General features: G+C 36.4%; 1 protein-coding gene and 1 pseudogene across 1 annotated transcript; both read right to left on the bottom strand.

The window, feature by feature from the left end:
• Positions 1-498: 498 nt before the first annotated feature.
• Positions 499-3,678, bottom strand: LOC115951950 (receptor-like protein 33). Its single transcript, XM_031069064.1, has 2 exons — positions 1,969-3,678; positions 499-1,881 (listed from the first exon to the last, which is right to left on the bottom strand). The coding sequence occupies exons 1-2, from the start codon at positions 3,676-3,678 to the stop codon at positions 499-501; spliced, it is 3,093 nt and encodes a 1,030-aa protein (XP_030924924.1).
• Positions 3,679-21,490: 17,812 nt separating this feature from the next.
• Positions 21,491-26,627, bottom strand: LOC115953037 (annotated as a pseudogene).
• Positions 26,628-27,324: the final 697 nt, after the last annotated feature.

Consider the following 27,324-nt stretch of genomic DNA (forward strand, 5'->3'; position numbering starts at 1 on the left):
GATAAGCATTTATCATTAACATAAATTAACTTTTTGCTTTTACATATGATTTTCTATTTACAATAAGTTTTTTCATTTATTTGTAAAATATATTCAATATTTAAAATATTTATTTAACTTATATATAAATACTATTTAAGTTGCATAATACTCTAGCATCTAAAAATAAAAGTAACGTCCTTGTATTGAAAGCTATAAACATAGTCCAATTGCACCTGTTATAATTTCAGACAAACGAAAAGAAGTAGAAAATTTTAAAATATATAAATATAATTGCAGATTAAAATATCAAGCTAGTTGTATATGAAAACAGCATATTTTAGCATAATCTTACAATAACGTTCGTTGAAAATATGAAATAGTACAAACATCTTACCTGACAAAGCTCATGTCCAATTGCAAGGATACACTTTTATTTTGCTCTTATAATGAAAGCAAAATAGAAAAAACAGAGTTATTTATGGCTGTATGTATTGCTCCTCATAATGAAAGCCATCCCTACTGCCTCCGCCCCACACTCCTATGTGCTCGGATTCCTCGGTATTGGTTTCCTCCAAGGTACAGCTGTGGGAAGATCCTGAATAAAATGTCATCAGCGTGTTTGCAATACCAAATCCTCCACCTCTTACAAAACACAAGAGGCCAAATGATCATCCCCAAGCCAAAAACAAATCCCAGTTCTACACTTAGGTAATTCCAGTCAATTAAAGGCCGAGAATTTGAGTTACTATCTTCGAATGTTGGAGGTGGCGAACTTGGCTTTGTAGAGGTGCATGTTATCTTCAAAGGGGACCCACATAATCCTTTGTTCCCCTCAAAGGAAGTTTCCAAAAATGTTGCAAATTGCTTGATGTATGGAATTGGCCCAACCAATTGATTAAACGAGAGGTTTAATACTGAAAGGAAAGTAAGATTATTTGCAAGTTGCATAGGGATCTCACCGCTAAGCTTGTTGCTTGATAAGTCCAGTGACTCAAGTTTACTTAATTTTCCCAGAGATGGTGGGATTCGGCCTGTGAAAGCATTGTGCGACAAGTTGAGACTGTTCAAGGATTTGAGTACTCCTATTTCTTCTGGTATTGGCCCTTCAAGATTGTTGCATGAAAGGTCAATTAAAGTTAAAATGGTAAGAATCTTCAACAACTCAATCTCCTCATGTTTCAAGGTAATAGTTAATACATCTGGATAATACAATTCATAGTCTTGAAAATGGAGGTAATTGAGCTCTGACTGAGCCTCATTATCAACCAGCATTGCATCTGAGTTGGCCAAGGATTTTATTGATAGCTTACCACTAAAGTTGTTAGAGGCTAGGTCTACAATTTGAAGCATCGGCCAAGTAACATTTGGCCCTGCACAACCAACAGATCCATAAAATTTGTTCGATTGCAAGACTAGGACCCGCAAATTAGACATGCCCTTCAAGTGACAAGGGAAGGAATCATGTATCTGGTTGTTCCCAATGTCCAATACCTCCAAATGTGTGCAATTGGCAAGAGACTTTGGTACCACACCTTCTAGTAGGTTTTTATTGACATTCAGAGTTTGTAAACTACAATCACTTGGAAATGTATCAGATATTTTGCCAGCGAGGTTGTTTCTCCTTAGATTTAGAACCCATAAACTTTTACTCATTGAAGAGAAGCAATGGGGAATTGTTCCATTTATGGAGTTATTAGACAGATCTAGAGCCCCAATAAATGTAGCATTGCATATTGATTCAGGGATTTGCCCATGGAATTTATTGTTTGAAAGAAATAAGAAAATATTACTACGATTGCTGTCATTCCATGACAAGTTCAGCACTGGTATAACAGAGTTGAAATTATTCCTTGACAAGTCCAGATAATTAAAAAATGGTAGAGGAGTTGGGAGTTGCCCCTGGAATCGGTTGGAGTGAAGGTCTAGCAAAGGTTTTTAAGAAAGATTAAGTAATGGTCCCTCAAGGTAGTTACATGAGAGATTTACAAAAGAAAGTTTAGGAAGTTTCCAAAACCAGTTGGGTATCTCCCCATGTATTTGGTTATCTGAAAGATCTAGATACACTAAATTGGCTTGGTTTCTCAAGAATTCAGGAAATATTTTCAACCTGTTAGAAGCCAAAACCAATTTCTCAATTTGGGGAAAGGAGGATAATGAGGAATTAGTTCCATTATATTCAATCAACAAGTTGTTATAAGAAAGATCCAAAGTTGTAAGATTTCTCAACAGTTGAATCACATTAAGCTGGAATGAGCCATTGAAGTTGTTTGAAGAAAGTGATAGGGTATGAAGACCTTGGAGTTCAAAGATAGAAACGGGAATTGGCCCTTCCAAGTAGTTGCTACTCAAATCAAGTTCTTCCAGCAGGAAGGAAGAAACATTTGAAAATTCATGGAGTTGACGAGAAAAATGGTTGTTGAAAAGATGCAATGTTTGCAATGATGGAAGGGAAAAAAGAGATGCTGGAATACTCCCTTCAAGTGAATTGTCATGCAAATAAAGGTGCAGAAGACTCCGAAGCTCTTTCCAATGAGTGAAAGTAATCTGACCTGTGAAATGATTATAAGAAAGATCTATCATGGTTAGATTCTTTGCCATGCTGAATGATGGAATTGGTCCGGTGAAGTTGTTTGATGACATGTATAAATAAACCAATTGAGTAAGGTTTGTTATGGAGTTTGGGATTGATCCAGTGAAATTGCACTCTGAGAAATCTATTTCAGATAACCTTTTAAGGTTGCCAATAGAATCAGGAAGTGCCCCTGAAAAATTTGTACCTCTAAGCAGCAGTGACTGAAGAGAACCATTTGGATAAAATTCTGGCAAAGAACCTTCATGTAGTTCATTATCTGATATGTCTACCATCTGTAGTGTTGGAACCTGGAAGATCTTTTTTGGAAATTGTCCATTCAATCCACAATAACTGAGATTCAAGGATGTCAAATTTTTGAAATCTGCAAAAAATTCTGGAACTGGAGCATTAAAATTGTTAAGGTTGAGATTAATTATTGAGAGAGACTGAAGCTTCAGTAAGGAGGAATCAGGAGGCCCCTGAAGATTACAATATGACATGCTCAACACTTTTAGATTTGGCAGTGAAGATGATAAGGCTTGACACCACTCCTTCCCTTGCAATGATATAGGTATACCATCAAGATAAAGTTCCGTAAGGCGCGTAAGGTTCTGAACTAGCATAGCTAAATTTGGGTTCTTAAGATCCAACTTATTGATAGACAAATCGAGAGTAACTAACCTTGTGAGGCGTGAAATCTCAATCGGAATCTGCTCAATAATGCCAGCATTTGACAAATTCAAATAACTCAAATTTGTCAGATTTCCGAATTCCGGTGGAATATAAGAATCGGTGAAGTAGTTATTAGCCAAACTCAGCTCCTGGAGACAATGAAGATGGAAAAGGCTGCTTGAATTGTCGAGTTTACCAAAGATTGATTCGTTGTCGAGGTAGAGACCGACAACACATCCCTCGCTGCAGGTTACTCCTTCCCACGAACAGCAGTCAACACTTTCATTCCAACGCACCAGTTTTGTGGACAACGTACTGTTGAACTTGAGGTTGCTCTTCAATTCGAGCAAAGAGGTTCGCTGATCGCGAAGACATTGACCAGACACAGCAAAGATGAGGGTAAGTGAGCATATGAGTATCGGGACAAGCCTTGAAAAGAGTGGAATTCTCATTGGAAGCAGTAAAAATAAACACTCAAAACAGTAAAGAATTGAAGGGCTGATGAAATTAATGGTGGGTTGAGGATAAACGCTCATGAAGAGAAGATGATGACCCTTTTAACCTGTGTCTCAAGTAGTGTTGAACCGAAAACAATCAGAAAAGCTGTTGCCTTCTCACTGTACGGATAAAGCCACTACTTTTGCCATGTTGTGGCTTCTTTAAAAAAAAATAATAAATAAATAATTGGACCATTTTCGGATTATTTTAATGTTAAAATTACGCCCTCTCATCTGTTTGTTAGGCTACGTAGGAAAAATAAAGGACATAAGCTGGCATGCTTTCAAAATTTTACAGATTGAAAAAAACTTTTTAAAGTTTAATGAAAAGTGAAACTAAATTTTGTACGCTTTCAAAATTTTAAAGGCGGAAAAAAAAATTTTAAGTTTAATAGGAAAACTAAACTTTGTACAAATTTTTCCCTTAAAAGTTACTATAGTTTTTGAGAGGAGTTGTGGTGTGACTTTGTGTTCCCCTTTCCCTCTCTCTTGTGTGTGTGTTTGTTTCTCAAAAAAAACCTTTGTACAAATTTTAGGAAAGAAAAAAAAAATGTTTACTCATAAAAAGGGAGGGCAAGTGGAGTATGGAAAAAGCCAGACTGCCATAGGCCCAAAGCCACCACAAATTGTTGAATGTTATTTTTTTTTTTTAGAGAGTTTCAACGTATGAGATTCATTTCTGATGATAGCTCTTTATCATCAGACTAAGATACCAATCAGTTTTTGGTGTAAGTGGAATTAAACCCCAAATCTCTTATATTAAAAATTTTACCAGTTTAACTAACTGGAACCCATGGAATGTCATTTTATTCAAACATAGATCATAGATGTCTATACGACGTTTCCATATAAAAAAAAATTCGCTTTCCTTAAACAGTAACTTTAATTGGTTTATCTTATCCAAAAAAAAAAAAAAAAAAAAAACTTTAATTAGTTTAGGCACAATAAAATCGCTTTCCCTTATCAATATTTGCCCCTACAATGAAGTGTCTTAAGGGTTATTAGTTATTATATATTTGTCCCCAATATGTATCAACCAAATTTACTAAGTTCTACAAATAACAATTTTTTTTAAAAAAAAAATGATTTTTTTTGTGTTTCTAAGAGAAAAAAAAAAATTATATAAATATGAAAATTACAACCTCGTATATCTCATGGGTACTTACACCAATCAATTTTTGATGTAGGCGAGATTAAACCCTAAATCTCTTATACAACCATCAGAGATTTTACCAGTTGAACTAACTGAAACCCACAAAATGTCATTTTATTCAAACATAGATCATAGATGTCTATACGACGTTTCCATATAAAAAAATTTGCTTTCCTTTAACTTTAATTGGTTTATCTTATCCAAAAAAAAAAAATTTAATTGGTTTAGGCACAATAAAATCGCTTTCCCTTAACAATATTTGCCCCTACAATGAAGTGTCTAAAGGGTTATTAGTTATTATATATTTTTCTCCAATATGTATCAACCAAATTTACTAAGTTCTACAAATTACAATTTTTTTTTTAAAATGATTTTTTGTGTTTTTAAGAGAAAAAGAAAATTATATAAATATGAAAATTACGACCACATATATCTCATGGGTACTTACAAATAAAGTATTCTAAGTTCTATTTATTAGTGTAACAAGAGCACCCATATTAGTGGTAAAATATACATATTTTTGTCCAAAAATTATTCATATCAATGGGTGTATAGATATGTAAATATACAATCTTGCTACAATAACTATGCATATATTCACTATAACTATTCATGTGTAAATGATTTTTTTACCATATATAAAGAAAGATTATGCTAATAAAATAGCTTGTAAACAAGCATCAAAAGATTATGCTAATAAAATAGCTTGTAAACAAGTGTCGACTTGTTGGACAAGAAAATTAACCAAAATTTTTATCTTTTAATGCTTGACTTAGATAAGTTTCTTCTCTATCTTAGCCATAGAGAATCAATACATGAAAAAAAGAAAAAAAAAAAAAAAATATATATATATATATATATTAATATATGCATTGTGAGACTTGTCATGTCATGGGTAGAATAAATGAGCATAGGAAAAACTTGGTAAGAAGATTTATAAGTCATCAATAATGCCAAAGGCATTGACGAGAAAATGTGAGTAAAAAGCTTTAATCTTGTCCCATGATTCTATGAGTTCTTAAAGTCATGCCCGCCTCATACGCTTCTTTACATGGTCCAAAGTTCAAAAGGATGAAAAGTACCTGTTGAGCAGAATTATGGGCTCTACCTAAAGAGTGTTGCAAACTTGATAGTGGTTTTTTTTAGCAATTTCCCTTCCTATGTGCTCTAATTGGATGTTCAGGTTGACACCGAAAAACATGTCCCTCGCTTCAGGTCACACCTTAATTTCCACAAAAATCAATCAGTACTTTCACTCCAATGCACAAGTTTTGTGGACAAAGTACTGTTAAATTTGAGGCTATTCTTCAATTTGAGCTACTATGATAGCTGCTCACCAAAGCATTGGCCTGACCTTGCAAGGACAAGGAAGCTGAGGAAAAGTGAGCATATATTAAGGACAAATGGTGACGACTCATTGACATGGCTCTTTTAATCACTAGGAAACCAAAAGTGTAGAATAGGTTGGTTTAGGTCCAGTGCATTCAGTGTACAAGATCCAGTCAAATTGTGACACATGTCCAAAAGTAAACATATATTATCATCTCAACGGGTCCAGTATTACCAAACGTTAGACCTAAGCCTGACCCAAATGGCTTTGTAAGAAGATATAGCACCTTTTTCAAGTGGCGCAATTAATGATGATAAATGGTCTTCAAGAAAAATTGGACCTCATAAGTCATAATTTCTTTCAGACAAAGTTCTTATTGAACACGATGCCTTTTAAGTTGACAATAATGTTACTATTTCTACTGATTTTACAAATTTATATTTATATATTACTAAAAATTAAAGCATGACATTTATTGTTGTTGAGCTCCTGTTAAGCCATCTCATCGTCACGTCATTCGCCACATAATTATTATTTATTCCTATTTTTTACCCAATATATATATATATATATATATTATTAACTTTACATATTCATCTTTGTCAATTTTAACATCTATATATATTTCTTTTTTATTTCCAATTTGCCTATAAATTTTTTTACATTCATCTTTTTAAAAAAAAAATATTTACACTTTTTTCAACATTTCTTCTTCCCTTACCTTTTCATCTCTCCACTACCCTCTACTTTAATATTGCTATTCATCTTTCCTTTCATCTTTCTTTATTTGTCTCTTCTTATACCTTCCCTTTTACTATAAATTTATCACTCTTTTCCATTCTTTACATAGTTTTCTCTCACAAAAAGGCTCTCTCTCTCTCTCTCTCTCTCTCAATGTTTTGGTGATTTTTATTTTTTATTGCATCTCTGCTTTAGGTTGATAAATTTTTGTATTTTTAAGAACTCTAATTTATTAGGTTGATACGATTTAGTTTTGTGTTTTAAGTTATTATTATTATTATTATTTTTTTTTTCCTTGATTGTTAAATTTTATCTGATTACATTATAAAAAATTAAAGATAGTAGATAAAAATAAAATAGTATTCCATTACAATATTACATAGCATAATTTGGATAATTTAGTGTTTATTTTTATATCTTTTTGTAGTTGCACGATTTTCCTGGTCCAAACCCTATTGATCAGGCCTTGGCCCAAGGCGCAACACACAATAGATCTTTGTAGAGGATGGGTCAAAGAACTTAGCCTCAGTGAACTTAGTTAGTCTGATGCATGGACAATACTATTGCAAAAACAAAAACACAAGCATGGATATCTAACAGAAGATTCTATTTCCTCAGTATCGAATACATTTTTTTTTCGTCCCCCTCTTTAAGGGACTCCACTACATTATATAGCTCTCTCATTCTTATCTGAACCTTACACTTGTTGATCATCTAAGCCCCCACTTGAGCACCTGTCCTATCAGACACCCTTATCACTCCCTTGTGAGTTGCAGTGGCCAAGGTAGTACTGTTCAGGGGTCTTTTCCTCATTAATGCGGCCAAGAGGGTGGTTGTGACACATTTAATGTGGTGGTGGCAGCTTTCCATGAGATATTTTGGGTTTTATTCTTTTTTATATGCTTGGAGGGTGAACTGCAATGGTTGGAGCGAGCTCTTGATCCGGACTTCGTAATGTCCGAGGAGATGTTACTCCTCGGACAGGTTTCTTTTACCGCAGTTGGGCTTGAATAATGTTTTGGCTATGACTTCTCCTCGGACACGATGCTTCTCGGACGGGCCCGTATTTAACTAGCCCATTATTTTGGGCCGGGCCCCACAATAGCCCCTCAAAACTCCGGTTTTTATCTCCTTCTGAGGAGAAAAGTGGGGTTTTGTCGTTTTGATGTCAGTGAGAGGATGGAAGTAAGGTGGGCTTGGGGCGCGCGTGCGGGCAGTTACTTTGGATGCGTTACAATTTACGAGGCGCAGCCATTTACTTCCGAAGGCTTTTTGTCCCCTTCATCCAACGATGAGGCGTGGATCGAACGGCCATCATTATTTCTCGAATTTTTAGGTCAGGAGCGATCTTTTCTCTCTCCTCCCGGCTATATAAGACGTCAGAGAGGTTTCCTTTTTCTTTTTTCTTCTTTTTTTTTTTATTCGTACATCAGAATAGAGACCTCTAGAGAACTCCAGCGCCTAGAGATCCTTGAGCACCTCCTTCCTTCAAATCTTCATAATCGTTTCTGCGAAGCACCCTCCATAGAAGAGCTTTCCGATCACCTAACTGGTCATTTGAGAAGATATCTGTAAGTTCCGTTCGCTTCGTCGCTTCGATTTCTTCCTCAGATTTTGTTTTTCTCCTTGGTCTTTATTTTCATTCCTCCAGTACAACTCAGATGGGTAGATTCGAAAAATTAGTAAATACTCTGGCCGCTATGGAGGCCTTTAGGGCAAAATACCACATTCCCCCGGGGGTGGGGCTGCAGTACTGTCCTCTTGAAGGAGTATTGACAGATAGAGGCGAGGGAGAAGTTGTTATCCCCATGATTGCTTTCATAGAGGGAGGGATGACACTTCCCATACGTAGGATTACAAGGGAATACCTGTTCAACCATAGGTTGACGCCGCATCAGTGTGCCCCAAACATGTTCAAGATACTAGGTTGTGTAGACGTTCTAGACGAGCGGATGAATCTAGGCCTTACCTGGCACGATGTGGTTTATCTGTACGAGTGTCACCACATCGAGAAAGGAGGGTATTATCTTAAATCCCGATCCGAGGTCGTTAGGTTGATCTCTTGCCTCCCAATATCCAATAAGACCGTGAAGAAGGATTTCCTTATTGCTTCGGGGGAGTGGTTCGATGGTATTCATTGTCCAACTCGGGCAGGAATCCCAGGTGCGGCGTCTTTAGGGCCAATCCTTTTCGGGAAAGGGTTTAGTATTGGGGGGTTATTTTTCTCGCTTTCTTTATAATTGGAAAATTTCGTGAACTAAACCCACTTTTCTTGGACGTTTGCAGATAAAGTTCATGTCGCTCCTCGGCTAAACCTCGTGAACGTGCCGGCATTGAACTACCTTCTAAGGTCAGAAATTTACGTTACTGAGGACGGCCAGTTACGTGCGGCTCACCTGGTTCTGGGCTATCAGCCTCTAAGCCGCGCTTTCCAAGCTATCGGTCACGCCATAAGGGCTGGCAGTCCGAGGTTGGCTAGGATTGACGTGTCTAAGACCGGGTTCCTAGCTCAACGTGATCTTCCACCAGTCGTACTACCCGGCGTTCGAGATCCTTATCTAGCAGAGCAACTACCTCCGCCAGACGACCCTGGCACTGCTGTTCCGGTTGAAGGGGAAACCAAATCATCTCGTCTTTCCCTTGAGGAAGAGATAGACGAGTTTTATTTTAAGGAGGTTCAACAAACCCCCTTGGTTGAGCTTTCTGATCCTGAAGGAGAGCAGGACCAACACTCCGCAGTTGGTGTTCCCTTAATCATCACTTGCTCGGACGAAGAGATAGAGCCCATGACCGGGAAGGGAAAAACTTTAAGGGAGTTGATGGCCTCCCGAGGGAAAGGTCAATCATCAAAAGGTCAGTCATCAAAGGGACCAACTCAGTCACAGGCCCAGACCCTTCCTCCTGTGGTCCCTTAGGACCCCTCGGACCTCGGCCTTAAGGTTAATTCGGACCTAAAGAAGAAAAGGCCGATCGACACTCCTGAGGAGGGTGAGGTGGTTGCCCAACCAACCAAGCAGCAAAAAACCACCTGAGCGCCAAGGAGCAGAAGGAGTGACTCCGTGGAAAGCCGGGATGAGGGGAACCGTGCTGAAGTGTGCGCTACCCCGCGTACATAGAGCCCCAAGTTGGAGCTAGATGGGGTTGCCATTCCCTACAATGCGTCAATCCGAGAGTATAACCTAGGCCGAGCGGGGTACGTAGCTGATGCCTTGGAGCAACCCCTACTCCTTCCTCGGGATATGGAGGCCTACAGGCGGTTTTCTCAGCCCGAGATTTTCCTATCCCTCAAAAGGGATCTCGCGATGGTAAGTAATCCTTTTACTGTTTTATTAATTTATTTAATCCGGTTAAATTTTAAACCAATCTTGTTTCGTTCGCAGATTACTCAGCAGGTATTTGTGGCTGAGGAATTTTGTCGTGATAATCGAAATCGGGCTGAGGCTGAGACCCAGTCTCAGACGGAGATGGAGAAAAAATTGGGGTCCCTCAAGCACGATCACCTTGAACTCACGGAGAAGTTCAAGGAGTCGGAGAAACGGCGCAAGAGTGCAGAGGCCGGTTTGAAAAGTGCTGAGACCCAGGTAGAGGATCAGCGCAAAGAGCTGTACTCGACCCAGATCAACCTTGCCACCGAGAGGCAGGCAGTGCTGGATCTCAAGATTGCCCTGCAAAAAGTCGAGGATGAGCTGCGGCGAGTCAAAGAGGAGGCTCAGCTGATCCGAGAGGCTGCTGAGGCTGAAAAGAGTGCTTCTCGCCAGCTCGGGGTCCAAGAAACGGAGGCCAGGCTATCCGAGGAGATCCTTGAGGTGTGCAGGGATTACTGCAGCATCACATGGGCTCATGCCCTTGATGCTGCAGGAATTCCTGCGGATTCAGCGTTGAGACTGCCCGAGAACATCTTCTATCCTCAGGAGATCCGAGAGAATCCTGATGGCGCCCAAGCAGCTTCGGAGCAGGATCTGGCAGTGCCTGATGCCGTCCTCGCGCCTGATAAAGTGAAGGATCCTGTCGCGGACCTTACCATCGAGGTTCATCCTCCTCAGCCAGAGCAGAAAGAAGATCCTTCTGCTAAGGCTTAGCTCTTAGGCTTTTAATTTTTGTACTCCCTTTTTTTTTTTTTTTCTTTTTTTAAATGAGAGTCGTCCTGTTTTTGCGCTCTTTTGTAAGGACCTTTCTTTGTATTGTCCTCAGAATATTAATATAGAATGTTTGCCTTGCTTTCTATGGATGTATGCTAGTACCGCTCTCTTTTTTTTTTGTTTGCAATGACACAAATAAATATAAACGGTCGAGATGAAAAGGATGCTGCGCAGTGAATTTGAATGAGGGTTGCAATGATGCTAGACTGCACGCACGCCTTAAAATGATTTCCCAAACTGTCATAAGTAATAATTTCCCATAAGTCTGTGGTCCGAGGAGCTATGCAGGACTTAGGTTCTGTTTAAAACTTGGATAAATTGTCATAAGTAATGATTTCCCCTAAGTCTGTGGTCCAAGGAGCCATGCAGGATTTAGGTTCTGTTTAAAACTATGAACAGTTGCCATAAGTAATAATTTCCCCCAAGTCTGTGGTCCGAGGATCCATGCAAGACTTAGGTTCTGTTTAAGACTTGTATAAATTGTCATGAGTAATAATTTCCCCTAAGTCTATGGTCCAAGGAGCCATGTAGGACTTAGGTTCTGTTTAAAACTTGGATAAATTGTCATAAGTAATAATTTCCCCTAAGTCTGTGGTCCGAGGAGCCATGCAGGACTTAGGTTCTGTTTAAAACTATGAACAGTTGCCATAAGTAATAATTTCCCCCAAGTCTGTGGTCCGAGGATCCATGCAGGACTTAGGTTCTGTTTAAAACTTGTATAAATTGTCATGAGTAATAATTTCCCCTAAGTCTGTGGTCCGAGGAGCCATGCAGGATTTAGGTTCTGTTTAAAACTATGAACAGTTGCCATAAGTAATAATTTCCCCCAAGTCTGTGGTCCGAGGATCCATGCAGGACTTAGGTTCTGTTTTATAAATTGTCATGAGTAATAATTTCCCCTAAGTCTGTGGTCCGAGGAGCCATGCAGGACTTAGGTTCTGTTTAAAACTTGGATAAATTGTCATAAGTAATAATTTCCCCTAAGTCTGTGGTCCGAGGAGCCATGCAGGACTTAGGTTTTGTTTAAAACTATGAACAGTTGCCATAAGTAATAATTTCCCCCAAGTCTGTGGTCCGAGGATCCATGCAGGACTTAGGTTCTGTTTAAAACTTGTATAAATTGTCATGAGTAATAATTTCCCCTAAGTCTGTGGTCTGAGGAGCCATGCAGGACTTAGGTTCTGTTTAAAACTATGAACAGTCGTAAATAGACCAGTAGGCAGAGGATAATCACGAAACAAAACATGGGCTAAGCCATTTTCATTAATAATAATATCTTCTGAGGTTATTTACATTCCATGGTCGAGGTACAGTTTTTTCATCCAAATCTTCCAGATAGTACAGTTCTGCCATGCTCAACTGTTGTGCTAGTTGATGCCCTAGTTCTTCCCACAGACGGCGCCAATTGTAGTTGCACGATTTTCCTGGTCCAAACCCTATTGATCAGGCCTTGGCCCAAGGCGCAACACACAATAGATCTTTGTAGAGGATGGGTCAAAGAACTTAGCCTTAGTGAACTTAGTCAGTCTGATGCATGGACAATACTATTGCAAAAACAAAAACACAAGCATGGATATCTAACAGAAGATTCTATTTCCTCAGTACCGAATACATTTTTTTTTCGTCCCCCTCTTTGAGGGACTCCACTACATTATATAGCTCTCTCATTCTTATCTGAACCTTACACTTGTTGATCATCTAAGCCCCCACTTGAGCACCTGTCCTATCAGACACCCTTATCACTCCCTTGTGAGTTGCAGTGGTCAAGGTAGTACTGTTCAGGGGTCTTTTCCTCATTAATGCAGCCAAGAGGGTGGTTGTGACACATTTAATGTAGTGGTGGCAGCTTTCCATGAGATATTTTGGGTTTTATTCTTTTTTATATACTTAGAGGGTGAACAGCAATGGTTGGGGCGAGCTCTTGATCCGGACTTCGTAATGTCCGAGGAGATGTTACTCCTCGGACAGGTTTCTTTTACCACAGTTGGGCTTGAATAATGTTTTGGCTATGACTTCTCCTCGGACACGATGCTTCTCGGACGGGCCCGTATTTAACTAGCCCATTATTTTGGGCCGGGCCCCACACTTTTAATTTTTATTATTTTACTCAATATTGAAATTCAACCACATCCTCCTTATCATTAAATTATTTATATTTTCTCTCTCTCTCTCTCTCTCTCTCTCTCTCTCTCTCTCTCTCTCTTTTTTAAAAATAAAAAATGTAATATTTTACTTAAATTCAAATAAAATAAAATTGTGCTCATCAAATTGTACTCATTTTTTTTAACATTTACACTTTCTCCAACCTTTCTCCTTCTCTTTACCTTTACATCTCCCCAAACATTCTACCTTGATGTCACTCTTCCTCTTTCCTTTTATCTTCCTTTATTTTGTTTCATTTTATTATCATCCTCTTAGTATAAATTTATCATTCACTCTTCCATTCTTTATATAATTTTCTCTCACAAAAAAGTGGTTATTTCCCACTCTTTCTCCCTCAATTTTTTGGTGGATTTTTTTTTTTTTTTTTTTTTTTTTGAGTCTCTATTTTAGCTTGATAAAGTTTTGTATTCTTTAGAACTCTATTTTGGTTGATGGGATTTAGTTTTGTGTTTTAAGTTTTTTATTTTATTTTTTTTATGACTTTGATTTTTAAATATTATCATATTGGACTATAAATAATTAAAAATAGTGTATAAGAATGTACTATTATTATATTACATAGAATTATTTGAATAAGTTAGTGTTTATTGTTATGTATTTATTTTTATTTTTTTCTCATATCATTTTATTTAACATTTAAATTCAGCCACATCCTCCATATATATCATTAAATTATTTATATTTCCACTCCTTTTTTATTTTAAAAAATATAAAATATAATATTTTGCCTAAATTAAATAAATAAAATTGTCCACATTAAGTGGAGTAATGCTAGGGAAACACTCATTCTCACACCCAATGCATCAAAGGAAGAATAAAATACAAAACAAATTTAATGTCATAGAATTATCATCAAATTTTGGAAAACGATAGGTTGCCAATGGAGAGAGAGAGAGAGAGAGAGAGAGAGAGAGAGAGAGAGAGAGGGTTTTATTAACTTAAATCAACAATCAACAATTAAATACAATCAGAGTACTAAATTTAAATTTAAAACTAATCAAACTCTAACTATGGAAACCGTATTAATCATAACTAAAAAAGATATATATATATATATATATATATATATATATAATATAATTTTCATATACTATTATTTTAAAAAATCTAATGAACAATGCTATCTCTCATTTATCGTCTTTGTTATGCAAATCATCAGTTAGTAAATATATGATAATGGTAAGAAGCGTTACAAATGAGATCACTAAAAAACATATATAAAATTAATTAACCATTATCATTATGGAGTATTAGTCTATAATTTTACGCATCCAAAAAAGTGGAATATATAAAGTTTTCTTAAAGGCATGTGTAAAGATTCGCTATGTGTGTGTATATGTGTGTGTATATATGTGTGTAAAGGTAAAAAAAAAAAAAATGTATATTTAAGGTTTTTATTAACTTAAAAACTAATGAAAAATCAATGGTTAATCACTAAAATTATAGTATTAATAAAATATTTAATGAGACCATCCTAAAAAAATTATCACGCGCACACGCGGGTATGCGACTAATCATTCTTCAATTTATTCAAATGGCATCTGGCAGGAGGATGAACAAAAAATTGAAGATATTGTGACCAGCCACTACAGTGCACTTTTTTGCCCATCTGGGCCCACGGACTTTACTGAGTTATTGGCCGCCATTCATCCACGTGTATCCACTTCTATGAACCAGATGCTCAACAGGACTTTTCAAGGCAGTTAAGTGTATTCGGCCCTTAAACAAATGTATCCTCTTAAGTCACCTGGTCCAGATGGCATGTTGCCTCTGTTTTTCCAACATTTCTGGCCTTCCATTGGACACTTGGTTTCTAAGACAGTACTTGACTTCTTAAACTTTGGTATTGCTCCTCCCATGTTTAATGATATGCATGTTGTTTTAATTCCAGAAAATAAAGATCCCAAAAACATTTCTGATTATCGCCCGATTAGTTTATGTAATGTGATCTTTAAACTTGCTTCTAAAGTGATTGCTAACAGGCTCAAAAAAGTTCTTCCATCTATTATCAGTGATACCCAAAGTGCCTTTGTGCATGGTAGGCTGATTACATATAATGTTTTTGTGGCTTTTGAGGTTATGCATCATATAAGCCAAAAAAAGGTAGGGAGGAAGGGCGAGATGGCACTGAAACTAGATATGAGCAAGGCATATGACCGAGTTGAATGGGTGTGTCTTGAGAAGATTATGGAGAAGTTAGGGTTTGATTCGAGGTGGAGGAGCTTGATTATGAGATGTGTGACAACAGTATCATATTCTTTCAGAATTAATGGGAAGATTAGCAACTCCATTCAGCCATCGAGGGGAATTCGCCAAGGTGATCCTTTATCACCTTATCTTTTTCTCATTGTGGTTGAAGGTTTACCTGCTTTGATTAAGAAGTCAGTGGAGGAAGGGGTTCTGGAGGGTATATTTGTCTGTAGAAGGGGACCTAAACTTTCACACTTGTTCTTCGCCGATGATAGCCTTATCTTTTGTAAGGCTACTTTATCTGATTGTGATTCTTTACAACGGATTTTCCAGGTGTATGAGAAGGCATCGGGTCAAGAACTTAATCGTGCTAAAACTTCTCTGTTTTTTAGCACCAACACCTCAAGAGAGATCTAGGAGGAAATTAAGTTTAGGTTTGGAGAACAGGTTATCAAACAACACGAAAAATATTTGGGTCTGCCATCCCTTGTGGGGAGGAACAAAAGAGCCAGTTTTAATGATATAAAAGATAAACTATCTAAGAAATTGGTTGGTTGGAAAGGTAAACTTCCTTCAAATGCAGATAAGGAGGTCTTGATCAAAGCGGTGGCCCAAGCCATCCCCACTTACTCCATGAGTTGTTTCAAGATCCCGAATTCTCTTTGTGACGAACTTACTAGTATGATAAGGCAATTTTGGTGGGGACAACGAGGAGAGGAGAAGAAGATGGCTTGGTTGAGTTGGGATAAGTTGTGTGAACCGAAGGAGTGTGGTGGAATGGGTTTCAAAGAGTTAAAATATTTTAACTTGGCCTTACTAGCTAAGCAAGGCTGGCGGCTTCAAAATGGCCACAATTCTCTTCTATACCGGGTCCTCAAGGCTAAATATTTTCCCAATGGTGACTTCTTGAACGCTGCTCTTGGAAGCAACCCATCTTATACTTGGCGTAGTATTTTATCGACTCAATCCATTGTCAAGTAGGGTGTTTGTTGGAGGGTTGGAAATGGCAAGGATATTCGAATTTGGGGGGATAAATGGCTGCCTAGGGGGTCAATCTATGAGGTTATTTCGCCCAGATTTTTCCTGCGCCAGGATACTAGGTTGAGTAAGCTTATCCATACGAAGAGAAAAAGCTGGAAAGAAGAAATCATCTACCAACTCTTCTTACTCGTTGATGCCGAAACTATTTGGGCATACTGCTAAGTATTAGACTGCTTGGGGACTGTATTATTTGGGGGGAAACTAATAATGGCTGCTTTATAGTCCGTAGTGCCTATAAGGTGGCTATGAACCTCCATAATTCTACCCAGAATGCTTCAGCATCATCGAATAGTTCGCACCGGAGTTTTTGGAGGAAACTTTGGCGACTTCCTATCCCCCACAAGGTTCGCCATTTCACTTAGAGGGCCTGTCGTAATACTCTCCCTTCCAAAGATAACTTGTTCCAATGTAAAGTGCTCACGGAATACCTATGCGATGAGTGTGGTGAGGCTACCAAATCCACTAGTCACCTGTTCTGGTCTTGTCCTAGAGCGCAGTTGGTCTAGAGTTGTTTGAAGCTTCCTAGTTCACTCAAGTCGGGCCAGTTTCATTCCTTTTTTTGATCTGTTGTGGTTCTTGCTGATGATAGAATCATTTGATGAAGAGAAGGTTGCTTTGGTGGTCACGATAGCCTAGTCGTTATGGAGTAACTGTAATTCGGTTCGACATGGGGGTACTAGGAAAATGTCAGAAGCTCTTGTTCAATGGGCTACTCATTACTTGATTGATTTTGCAGCTATGACGGATTCTACTGCGGTCAAACTCGAGATTGTTCAGGTCACCTAGACCCTACCACCCCTTTCCATGCTCAAGATTAATGTGGATGGTGCCTTATCCAAGCCTAATTGCTCCACGGGAATTGGTGTTGTAATACGGGATGATGCAGGGAGCATTGTGGCAGCATTGGGCAAACATTTTCATGTTCCGTTGGGCCAACTAGAAGTAGAGGCAAAAGCTTTTGAAGCTGGCCTTCAACTAGCGTGGGATTTGGGTCTTCAAAATGTTGTCTTGGAAGGGGACTCCTTGGTGATTGTATGCGCTCTCTGTGGTTAGTCCAATCCCCCCTCTTTTATTGACTCTTTGTGTCTCGGTATGCAGCTGATCAACTTGGAGTTTCATTTAGTTAATGTTTCTCATGTTCGAAGGCAAAGGAACAGACCTGCCTATCTTTTAGCAAAGTTTGCACTTAGCTTAAATGATTCTTGTGTTTGGATTGGGGAGTCTCCTTCTTGTATTGTACAAGCCCTCATCCAGGATTCTATCATTGTTTCTTTTGATTGAATAAAGTGCTTTCTTCTTATCAAAAAATAAATAAATAAATAAATTTTTTAAAAAAGGAAAGAATTTCATTTTATGGTTGTACTATTTACACAACCTTACTAAGCATTAATTCAAAATGTTATCTCAAAAGTTGTAAAAAACATGGTGGAAAATTGTATGTTTCTACTAATGGCTAGACCATATAAGTAAGCCTTCCTACCAAGTTTTTCTCCTAGATTCCTTTGGTCGTGTCGGATGACAAAATATGGTAGAAAATGAGTATATAAGAACACTCAAAAGAAAAGAAAAATTATAATTATAAACATCAAATTATCCAAGTCATACTACATAATCGGATAACATTAATAATAAAATACTAAATTGAACCGACTAGGACCAATTTGGACTGAATAGGACCAATGTGGACATAATAGGATCAATGTGGACCAAATAGGGTAAATATGGACTAAATAGTAGGGATGGCAATTTATACCCAATCCGTGGGTACCCGGCCCGACCCGACCCTAATGGGTTGGATTTTACCCGGCCCAATAAAGAATAGGGTCGGGTATGGGTTAAAAAAAAAAACCCAAAACGGGTCTGGGTCGGGTTTGGGTTTTGGTAAAAACCTGGCCCGAACCCGGACCCAACCCGACCCGTTTACAGCTAAAGTAAAATTACTAAAATACCTACCTAACTATATATATATATATATATATATATATATATCACTTATGTCAAACCCTAACTCATTTCTCTGATATCTCTTAGCTCCAATAGCTCTCTCAATGCTCTCACCTCACCCTCAATAACTCTCTGTCTCATTTTCTCTCAAGCCACCCCCACACGGTCTCACCCAGTCTGGCAGTCACCCTCACCCTCACCCTCACTCTTATTAACTCACTGACCCACCCTCACCTTCACTCTCATCACGTGGTGGCTACTATTGCCAGGGAGAAGTACGGAGGTTAGATCGGAGAGAGATGTGCAAGGTTTAGGCCATGACAGGCAGAGAGGCCCACTGCCGATCATCGGAGATCTTGGTGGTCTGAGATAGAGAGAGGTCGAGTAGGAGTCCTAGATCGGAGATAGGCCTTCGTGGACCGAGTTCTCCAATATTTTTTTTTTGGGTTCATGTCCTCTCTCAAATATGAGTTTGTGTTTCTATGAATCTGTGTTTGAAAGGGAAACTCTCTCTCTTTTTTCTTTTTTTCTTTTTTTTTAAAGATTGTATGGCACAACAATGGCTTACACAACGATGCTGTTGAGTTCTTCTTTAGGTCTCGTGGCATTCAGCCTCTCTTTAGATAATATATGGTGGATTTTATGTGTATACGTCAAATACAAAGTACAAAAAAAGACAATGCCAAAAACTTTTTCAATATTTCGTTATGCTTTTATATGTATATCTAAAAATCTCATTACATAAACACAAACACAACCATATTTTGTATGTGGATGCCGTTGAGTTCAATTCTTCTTCTTTTTTTTTTTGTTGGGCCACAATTTGGGCTGCCGCTTGGGCCCAAATCTGGTTGGGTTAAATGGGGCCTGGCGGGGCGGGTCTGGGCTCCAGGAAAAAAACCTGCTTAATAATCGGGTTGGGTTCGGATTGCAGGTCTAGACCCATGGGTCGGGTCCGGGTTTGAAAAAACCCAACCCCAACCTGACCCGTTGTCATTCCTACTGAATAGGACTGAAGTGGATTGAATAAGACTAATAAGACCAAATTGGATTGAAGAGGACAGAATGGACCAAATAGAACTAATATGCACTGAATAAGACTTTTGAATATTTATCATTTTTATTGTATTTTTTTAGGGCTCATATTTATCATTTTTAATCTCTATTTAATTTTTATTTTTTAACTTAAAACTAAAGAGTTTAGCCCAAATATAATAAAATTTTATACTCTTCAACCAAAAATTAAGAAAAAAAAAAAAATGAAATTTTGAGCTAAACTTGAAAAGGCAACTTACAAAAAGAATTAATTTAAGGTCTAATTAGTTTAAAATGGACTGAAGGTGGTTCAAATTGACCAAGTGAACCAAATTGAACAGAAGTAGGCCTAATTGGACCAAATAGAAATTGTTTAATTTTTAGGGAGAACAAATTATCTTCAACAAATTTTAGAGAAAAATTAACATTATATTACAATATAAAATAATTATTTTATTCTCACATATTGCGTGGAGAGGTGACAAAGAAACTTTGAATTCTGCGATAAACAACCCTGCTAGCAAGGTGGCTTGGGACAGAGACTCAGCTAGCTGCTCTTTCGTTTGCTGTTGGATTTGCTGCCAATGCTGGTCTTGGTGTAACTCTAGTCTTTATTCTCTTTTAGCAATCTACCTGACGCTATGAGTTCTGCTTTCAGAAGGGTTCGTTAGTTATTTTTGTGCTGTTTCTGGTGGCAGAAGACAACTCACTATCAGCTTGCCTTTCATGGCCCTTCTATATATTGCACACAAGAATATTAAGAAATAAACGTTATGCATGCTTGTACCATACAAACATCTAGATGCATTGGTCATTTACAAAATTTTTTTACGTAATACCCTTTAACAAGCAAAGGAATACATTACTCCATTGGAAAGTATTATGCCACATAGCGTAAAAAAAAAATGTTATAAAGAACAATAGAGTTGCAATGTTCCCAAAAGGTGAACCAGATTTGGAAGAGAACATTTCTTGTCCAAGTAAAATTAGTTATTACCTCCATCGCATTCTGTGATCCATTATTCTATTTTGGAAGTGTACTAATATATCATCCACACTGAAAGTCAATAAACACAATTCCTACCTTACCTTCATATTTTTTTTGCTAAGTAGTTTATAAGAATATCTAATTCAGTTTTAAACCAAAATGTGAAGAATGAATAGCTACCGCTAAATCTGCAGTGTTGCCCAAAGATTATAACAGACTTTCCACTAAACCATACGGCAATGTACTTGTCCCATTATACCTTTTTTTTTTTTTTTTTTTTTTTTTTTTTTTTTTTTTTTTTAATTGAGAGAGTTATGATGTAGGCAACATGCCAATGCCACAACAAATATTAACAGCTAAGGCTGATGGCTGCCTCATCAATTCATTCAATGAAGTTTTTCCCATAATAATCTAGCACCTAAACACCTCCAATTTTTGTATTTGAAAATTTTCAAGTAAATCTACAGCTTAAAAAAAAGGATTTCCCCTTGCTTCTTCATGTTAAGCGATAAAGTACATTCCCACATTGATTCATCACCCAAGATACCATTGACAAGAAAATTCTTCAAAAGAACCTCTATATATATTACATTTCTACGAAAAGAGGGACAAATATACTTTGTATTCTTTAGGCCAGTGTGTACACCATATAGGATAGCTGAAAAGCTTCATCAATTATTTCTGATTTCACCTGGAAGCTGTACACCATATAGTTAATTTATTCAGGTCAGCTAGATGCTCTTCCGAATTCTGTATTCTGTTGGATTCACCGCAACTTCAACAAAGCTGCAAATGCCTTAGCTACATGGGGTCTTAGTGTAACTCCAGCTCCCTATTCTCTTTTTGGCAATCTGCCAAATGTGAGTTCTGTTCTCAGGAGGGTTTGTTAGTTGTTTTCGGTGCTGCTGCAAGCCTTTCTTTTCTTGCAGAGCAAAAAGTAAAAAAAGACAATTATTAGTTGGCAAAATTAACTAAACCATCCTTACAGGACAACACGCAATGAGCTTATGATTGTCTGATTGCCAAGTGTAAGGCTAATTCACCTTTTATACATCCTTGTATAACAATTGATACTTCGGTCTTCGCTCTGGTGGCAGAGGGCAACTCACTATCAGCTTGCCTTTCGTGGCCCCTCTATATATGGCCTACAAGAACGTTAAGACAGTAAAAAACATTATGCATCCTTGATTTATACAAACATCTAGTAGCTTCAGTCACATTTACAAGATGAAAGTTATTTACATATTGTCCATCATACAAGCAAGGAGTGTATTACATAAGAAATCAGTATGACAAATAGTTTGAAGGAAAAAAAAAATTATATATATATATATATATATATATTGTATAAAGAACAATAGAGTTGCAATGTTTCCTAAAGGTGACCCAGATTTGCAATTGACCGAAGAGTAATATTTCTTGTCCTAGTAAAGTTAGTTACCATCACATTTTGTTTGTCCATTACTTTGGGAGTGTCCTATTTTCTTAGCTTATTCCACAAAGTTTTAAATAAAGATGTGAAGAAAGAAATGCTACCACTAAATCTGCAATGTTGCCCAAAGATATACCAGACTTTCCACACAACCATACAGCAGCGTACTTCTTGTTACATAACACATTTTTTCTATTGAGAGAGTTATGCTGTAGGCCATATGCCAATGCCACAACAAATATTAACTGCTAGGGCAGATGCTTGCCTCACCAATTTAGTTAATGAAGTTTTCCCATATTAATCTAGCACCTATAACACCTCCAACTTTTAATTTTCATGTATCCAATATCTACAGCTGAAAAGAAAGTTTTCCCCTTGTCTCATCATTTTAAGTGACAAAAGTTAGCACCCAAGATACCATTGATAAGTCCATAGTTGTAGTTTAAAATTCCAAGTATTCCACGTCTACTGCTCAAAAGAAAATACTTTAAATAAACTTTCCTGCAAAATCATGATTCAGAACAGAGGAATTAGTCTTACGATTAACACTACAAAGGACTGGTGAAAAGAAAAGATCTTCTGGATATTGATGTCACTTCAAGGCAACTCACAAAAAAACCTATGAAGTATTACATTTATGCATGTGCTAATGGAGATTGGAAGCAGCTCAAAATTGTTTCAGTAACATGGCAGACTAGTTTCACACAAGCATAAAAAGAAAATGAATTTTCACTCCAATGGCAAGACTAGCAATTTATATAACTGACAGCCTTAAAATCATTCAGTTTCTGAGGAGCTACGTATACCTCTACAACATCAATAAAATCCTGCTTCTTGTGAAATGCACCAACCCATTTAGTGTGATCTGCAGTCCTGCCAACCAAAGAAAATTAACACATGCATTTTAGATTTTAAGTCCCTAAATTCTTAGCTGCATGATAACTTTTTCAGAAGACAAGACATTTAGCTTAAAATTTTAGTTCTGAAATGGATTCTCATTCTTCAAGGGATGATCAAAATATTTGCAATGTATGATAAAATTCACAACATTATCATACCTACACAGATTCACCCATTGCATACAAAAAAATACAATGTGATGAAGACTATTGTAAGAATAAAATTCCACAGCAGTGCAAAATAAATTACTGCAAACCAATTTAGGGATGGAAATTGTAACAAGTTGGTGAAAAGCCAATGAAAAGGAGATCTTGGTGCAAACTTTGTTTGAGATTCAAGTGCAAGAGATCTAATTAATTGTTCCACTCATCTTCCAGAAGTCCAATCACCATGTTTCATAGGAAACTAACAGGTCAAAGCAAACAAAAAGAAAAATAACAAGACTAAAATGAAATATGAAAAAGAAATTTCCCTTTAATTTTATTTTACTTCATTGTAAGTGTAATGAAATTAGTCTAGTACATGGAAGGTACTTCATAAAGCACTGCTCTTACTTTTTTTTTTTTTTTTTAATTTTATTTAAGAAAAAAAAAATGATTTACACACATTAATTACAGGAACTCACAATTTATAGTTCAAACTTTATATATGATACACATACTACTAGTCAGTAATATTAGAAAGGGCTTTTTAGACATCCATCTCAGTTGTTGGAATAATTTTATAATAAACAACGAAAAAAATAAAAATAAAACAGTTATCATATGTATAATCTCCAAATAGATACAGAATTACATTCCTGGAAGATAATCCATGTACTCAAATAGTTATATGCAATCATGATATCCAAGCTAGTGTTTTGTTAAAAATATATATATATATATATATATATATATAAATATATAATAACAACAACCAAAAAATTAGAAGAGTGGGGAAGGGTACCCAAAATCCATTTTCATGTGATGAGCATTGAAAAAGAAAACTGTTGAAGGTATGAAAGCAATGTGACATAAACTTGAATTTCATTGGAATCAATATCTACAAGTGCTACACTTGCAAATTTGGACACCTCCTGAGCCGATTTAGAAAGCTGCATAGAGAAAATCAAATTGAGATCATCCACATCATAATATTTAGAATAATTAAAAACTCATATAGAGTGAGAGAGAAGTGACATACAATGTCATCAAGTTGAAGGCAGACAGGATCAGAAGCACGGCCAAAGCGGAGGACAAGGACCTTGTCAATGGTGTCTCTGATGATTGCGTCCACCTCTTGTTTCTTTGTCAGCACCGTCAATAGGTAACTACTCATTCTCTCCACTTCCAGATTTTGGGGTTCATCTGTTATATTGTCATTTTTTTCAGGCCAAAGATTACTTATAAAAAATATTATAGTATCATATTCTACTATGTAGAAGAAAAACTTATAAATAAACAATTAATATTTCTAGGTTTTCTTTTTCCAACACCCCATTCAAAGGATGTAAAGTGCAGAAGGTAATGGCATCTCAAGAAATCTAGAGATGTTGTATATAATTAGAAATTAAAACTAAATTGAGATTCCTAACCAAGTTCTCATAGTCTAATATTTTGCCTATATATCAAGTATAACCATTGAACATATCCTAATTCTTCCCCAAAAAAGTAAACACTTGGTACTTTTTTTCATAAAAACATAACTATAATAATATAAGCATTTGTTAATATGATCAGGGTCTAACAGTGGGAGACAAACTGAAGGTCTAGCGACGCAGGAAGCTTTGGTGGAGGCACTTCTCAAGGCTAAAGATCTTGGATTCCACAGAATCATAATATTGAGCAACAACAGAAGACTAGTTCAGATTTGTAACTACACCAGCACCCCATCATGGCAGGAACAAACTCTCATCCCAGACCTACATCAGCTGCTGCATCAGGGACTGATCACACGTCTTTTTTGTATCTAAGCTAGTTATCTCACATGTGTTAGAACTTGCTGTTAGAGCTGCTAGTTTTCCAGGTAACTTTTGCAGTCTATACCCGAATTCTGTATAAGCCTCTGGCTTTTGTAATACTCTTTATGCTTAATGAATGTTTTTTATCTGGTATAAAATATATATATATATATATATATATATATATGATCAATAAGATATAAAATAAATTCAAATTCAAATTGTTACCCAAATTTTGAATTATCGCATGTGATCAAATGGCATTGAACAACAAGAAAGAAATATAGTCAAGAGAAATACGTGTACCTTACCAAAGTAAAATTGGAAAAAGCTTGTTAAACCATATATATATATATATATATATTAATGAAATGACATAATAGAAAGAAAATTAAAAGATATGCAGTGGCAAATTATAGTTGAGCATGTATCTCTTTTCACACCTTCAATACAAATCCAGTACATAATTCTAGCATAATATGGCTTGCTAGAAAGTCTATCAACTAATTTTCTTAAATCTAGAGTCCAGTGACAATCTCACAGTCTTGTTAATGAAGTCAAACACCCTTCTTCAGTCTTCGCTCACCCTTGAGTCTGGGGGTATCATATACTAAGGACATGGCTTGTGTCTAGTGCATTAGTAAACTGGACACGTTACAAACTGATATCTTAATTAAGAAATATATTACATTATTGATGTAGCATCAATCACATTATCCATTGCCATGTTAAACACTTAAACTATAAATCTCTTGTAATAAAATTGTTCTGGATACTAAAAGAAGGGGGGGGGGGGGGAATCTTATAGCATGAAGATCAAGAAACCCAAACAAACTTATGGGTTCACATACAACATATTATGATCTGTTTGGCGGCTGTTACAACGCGAGGACAAAAAAAAACTTCAAATTTTAAGTTTGCTCAACAAGTAAAGAAAGTGTTGAAGGCCCACTAAATCAAATCATCCTTTTCTTCCAAGTGTGTCGAGCCTGAGCTTTCTTTTCCACATTGGTATTTCACCAACAACTTATGTTCCAGTTCCAAGTCTCAGAACACAGATATGCATATGAATCATAGCTTTCATTAATGAAAGGGGATGTTAATCAAAAGATAATTACTGCATAAACTTTATGGTGGCCTTCATGCAGGCAGAATCATGTGTTTATTTTCTCAGGAAGAATGAAAAGGTATCTCTTTTTTTAATGAATCCAAAAAATATTATTGATGATCAAAGCATAATAATGCCCATGAAGACTCAAGACACCAGCAGAAAGAGAGTACACTCAAGTCTGCAAAGATGCATGAAAACCCATTATATATATAAAACCATCCAATGGGAAAAGAGCCATAGAGATGAGCCAAATCGGTAATATTTATCTTTATAAGTAAAAGTCCATTGGGAGTTTATTCGTATCTTAATAGATGACTTGCATAAAACAAAATTGAAGACATGGGTTTGGAATGTCATACCGTTTGAGGAGGAGATTCCCTGGGAAACCTGAGAAGAAAGCTCTGATTCACTCTTCTCCCAGGTCTTGCTGGAGCTGATTTTGCGTTGTGGTGAAGAGAGAGTTCATTGATAGAGAAAGCAATTTCGGGAGAAAGAAAGAAAGAGAGAGCAGAGCTCGGCCAGAGAGAGAGAGAGAATGAGAATGAGAAAAGAACATAAAATGACTCATCCTCTAAATTTTAGTTTATTTAATTAACATAGAAGCTGATGGAAAGACCAAATTGAATAATCTTGAAACTTAAATGATTGAAATGAATAAAAACAAAATTAGTGGATTGAAATGAATTTTAATGAAACATAGAAGGTTTTTACATTTTAGCCAAAATAATAATAATTTACCTGTAGCTAAAAATTTATAAGATATTGCAATGTAAATTACTAGTATTATATTTATTAAAATTAAGTCAAAACTCCATATAAAAATAATTTTATTTACTTATTCCCACTTAACTCATAGCAATTTGAGAAAAAAAAAATCATAGCAATTTTAGAAAAAAATTTAGAAAAAATTATATGGTCTTTGCTGTTAGCATCACTCCATTTAAAGGTCACATCTTAAATCTTATATCATATAATAAAAATTGGTTCTAGGACTAGAAGTGATTGGTGTGGCAAAATGGAATGGCCATGTATTATGTATATATAACACTAAGGACAAAGTTTAGCTACAAAATTAGTTGTAGCCTTAGGCTACAAACTTACTTAATATCTTTTTATTGGATTTGAATTTTGACAAATTCACCATTGGATTACATATTCTTCTTATATCCTTCATGCTTGCAAAATTTCAAGAAAATTAAAGATCAATAGCTATGTCATCAATAAATTTTTTAAATTGCAAGTTTTTGTAATTTAAAATTATGAACAAAATATAAACTTATAGATCATGTAGTAAATGATATCCGATTGACACAAAATTTAATATGTGTATTAAGGGTGTAAAGAACATGCAATTCAACGGTTAGATTTTCAAAATATGTTGTAATATTTATTTTATTGAGAGAGTTTGTAGCCTTAAACTACAACCAATTTTGTAGCTAAACTTTGTCCTAACACTAAACCAAGCTAGAGCAATTGCCCTTCTAAAAAAAAAAAA

The sequence above is a fragment of the Quercus lobata genome, chromosome 7 (genome assembly GCF_001633185.2).
Source record: "Quercus lobata isolate SW786 chromosome 7, ValleyOak3.0 Primary Assembly, whole genome shotgun sequence".
NCBI classification, from domain to species: domain Eukaryota; kingdom Viridiplantae; phylum Streptophyta; class Magnoliopsida; order Fagales; family Fagaceae; genus Quercus; species Quercus lobata.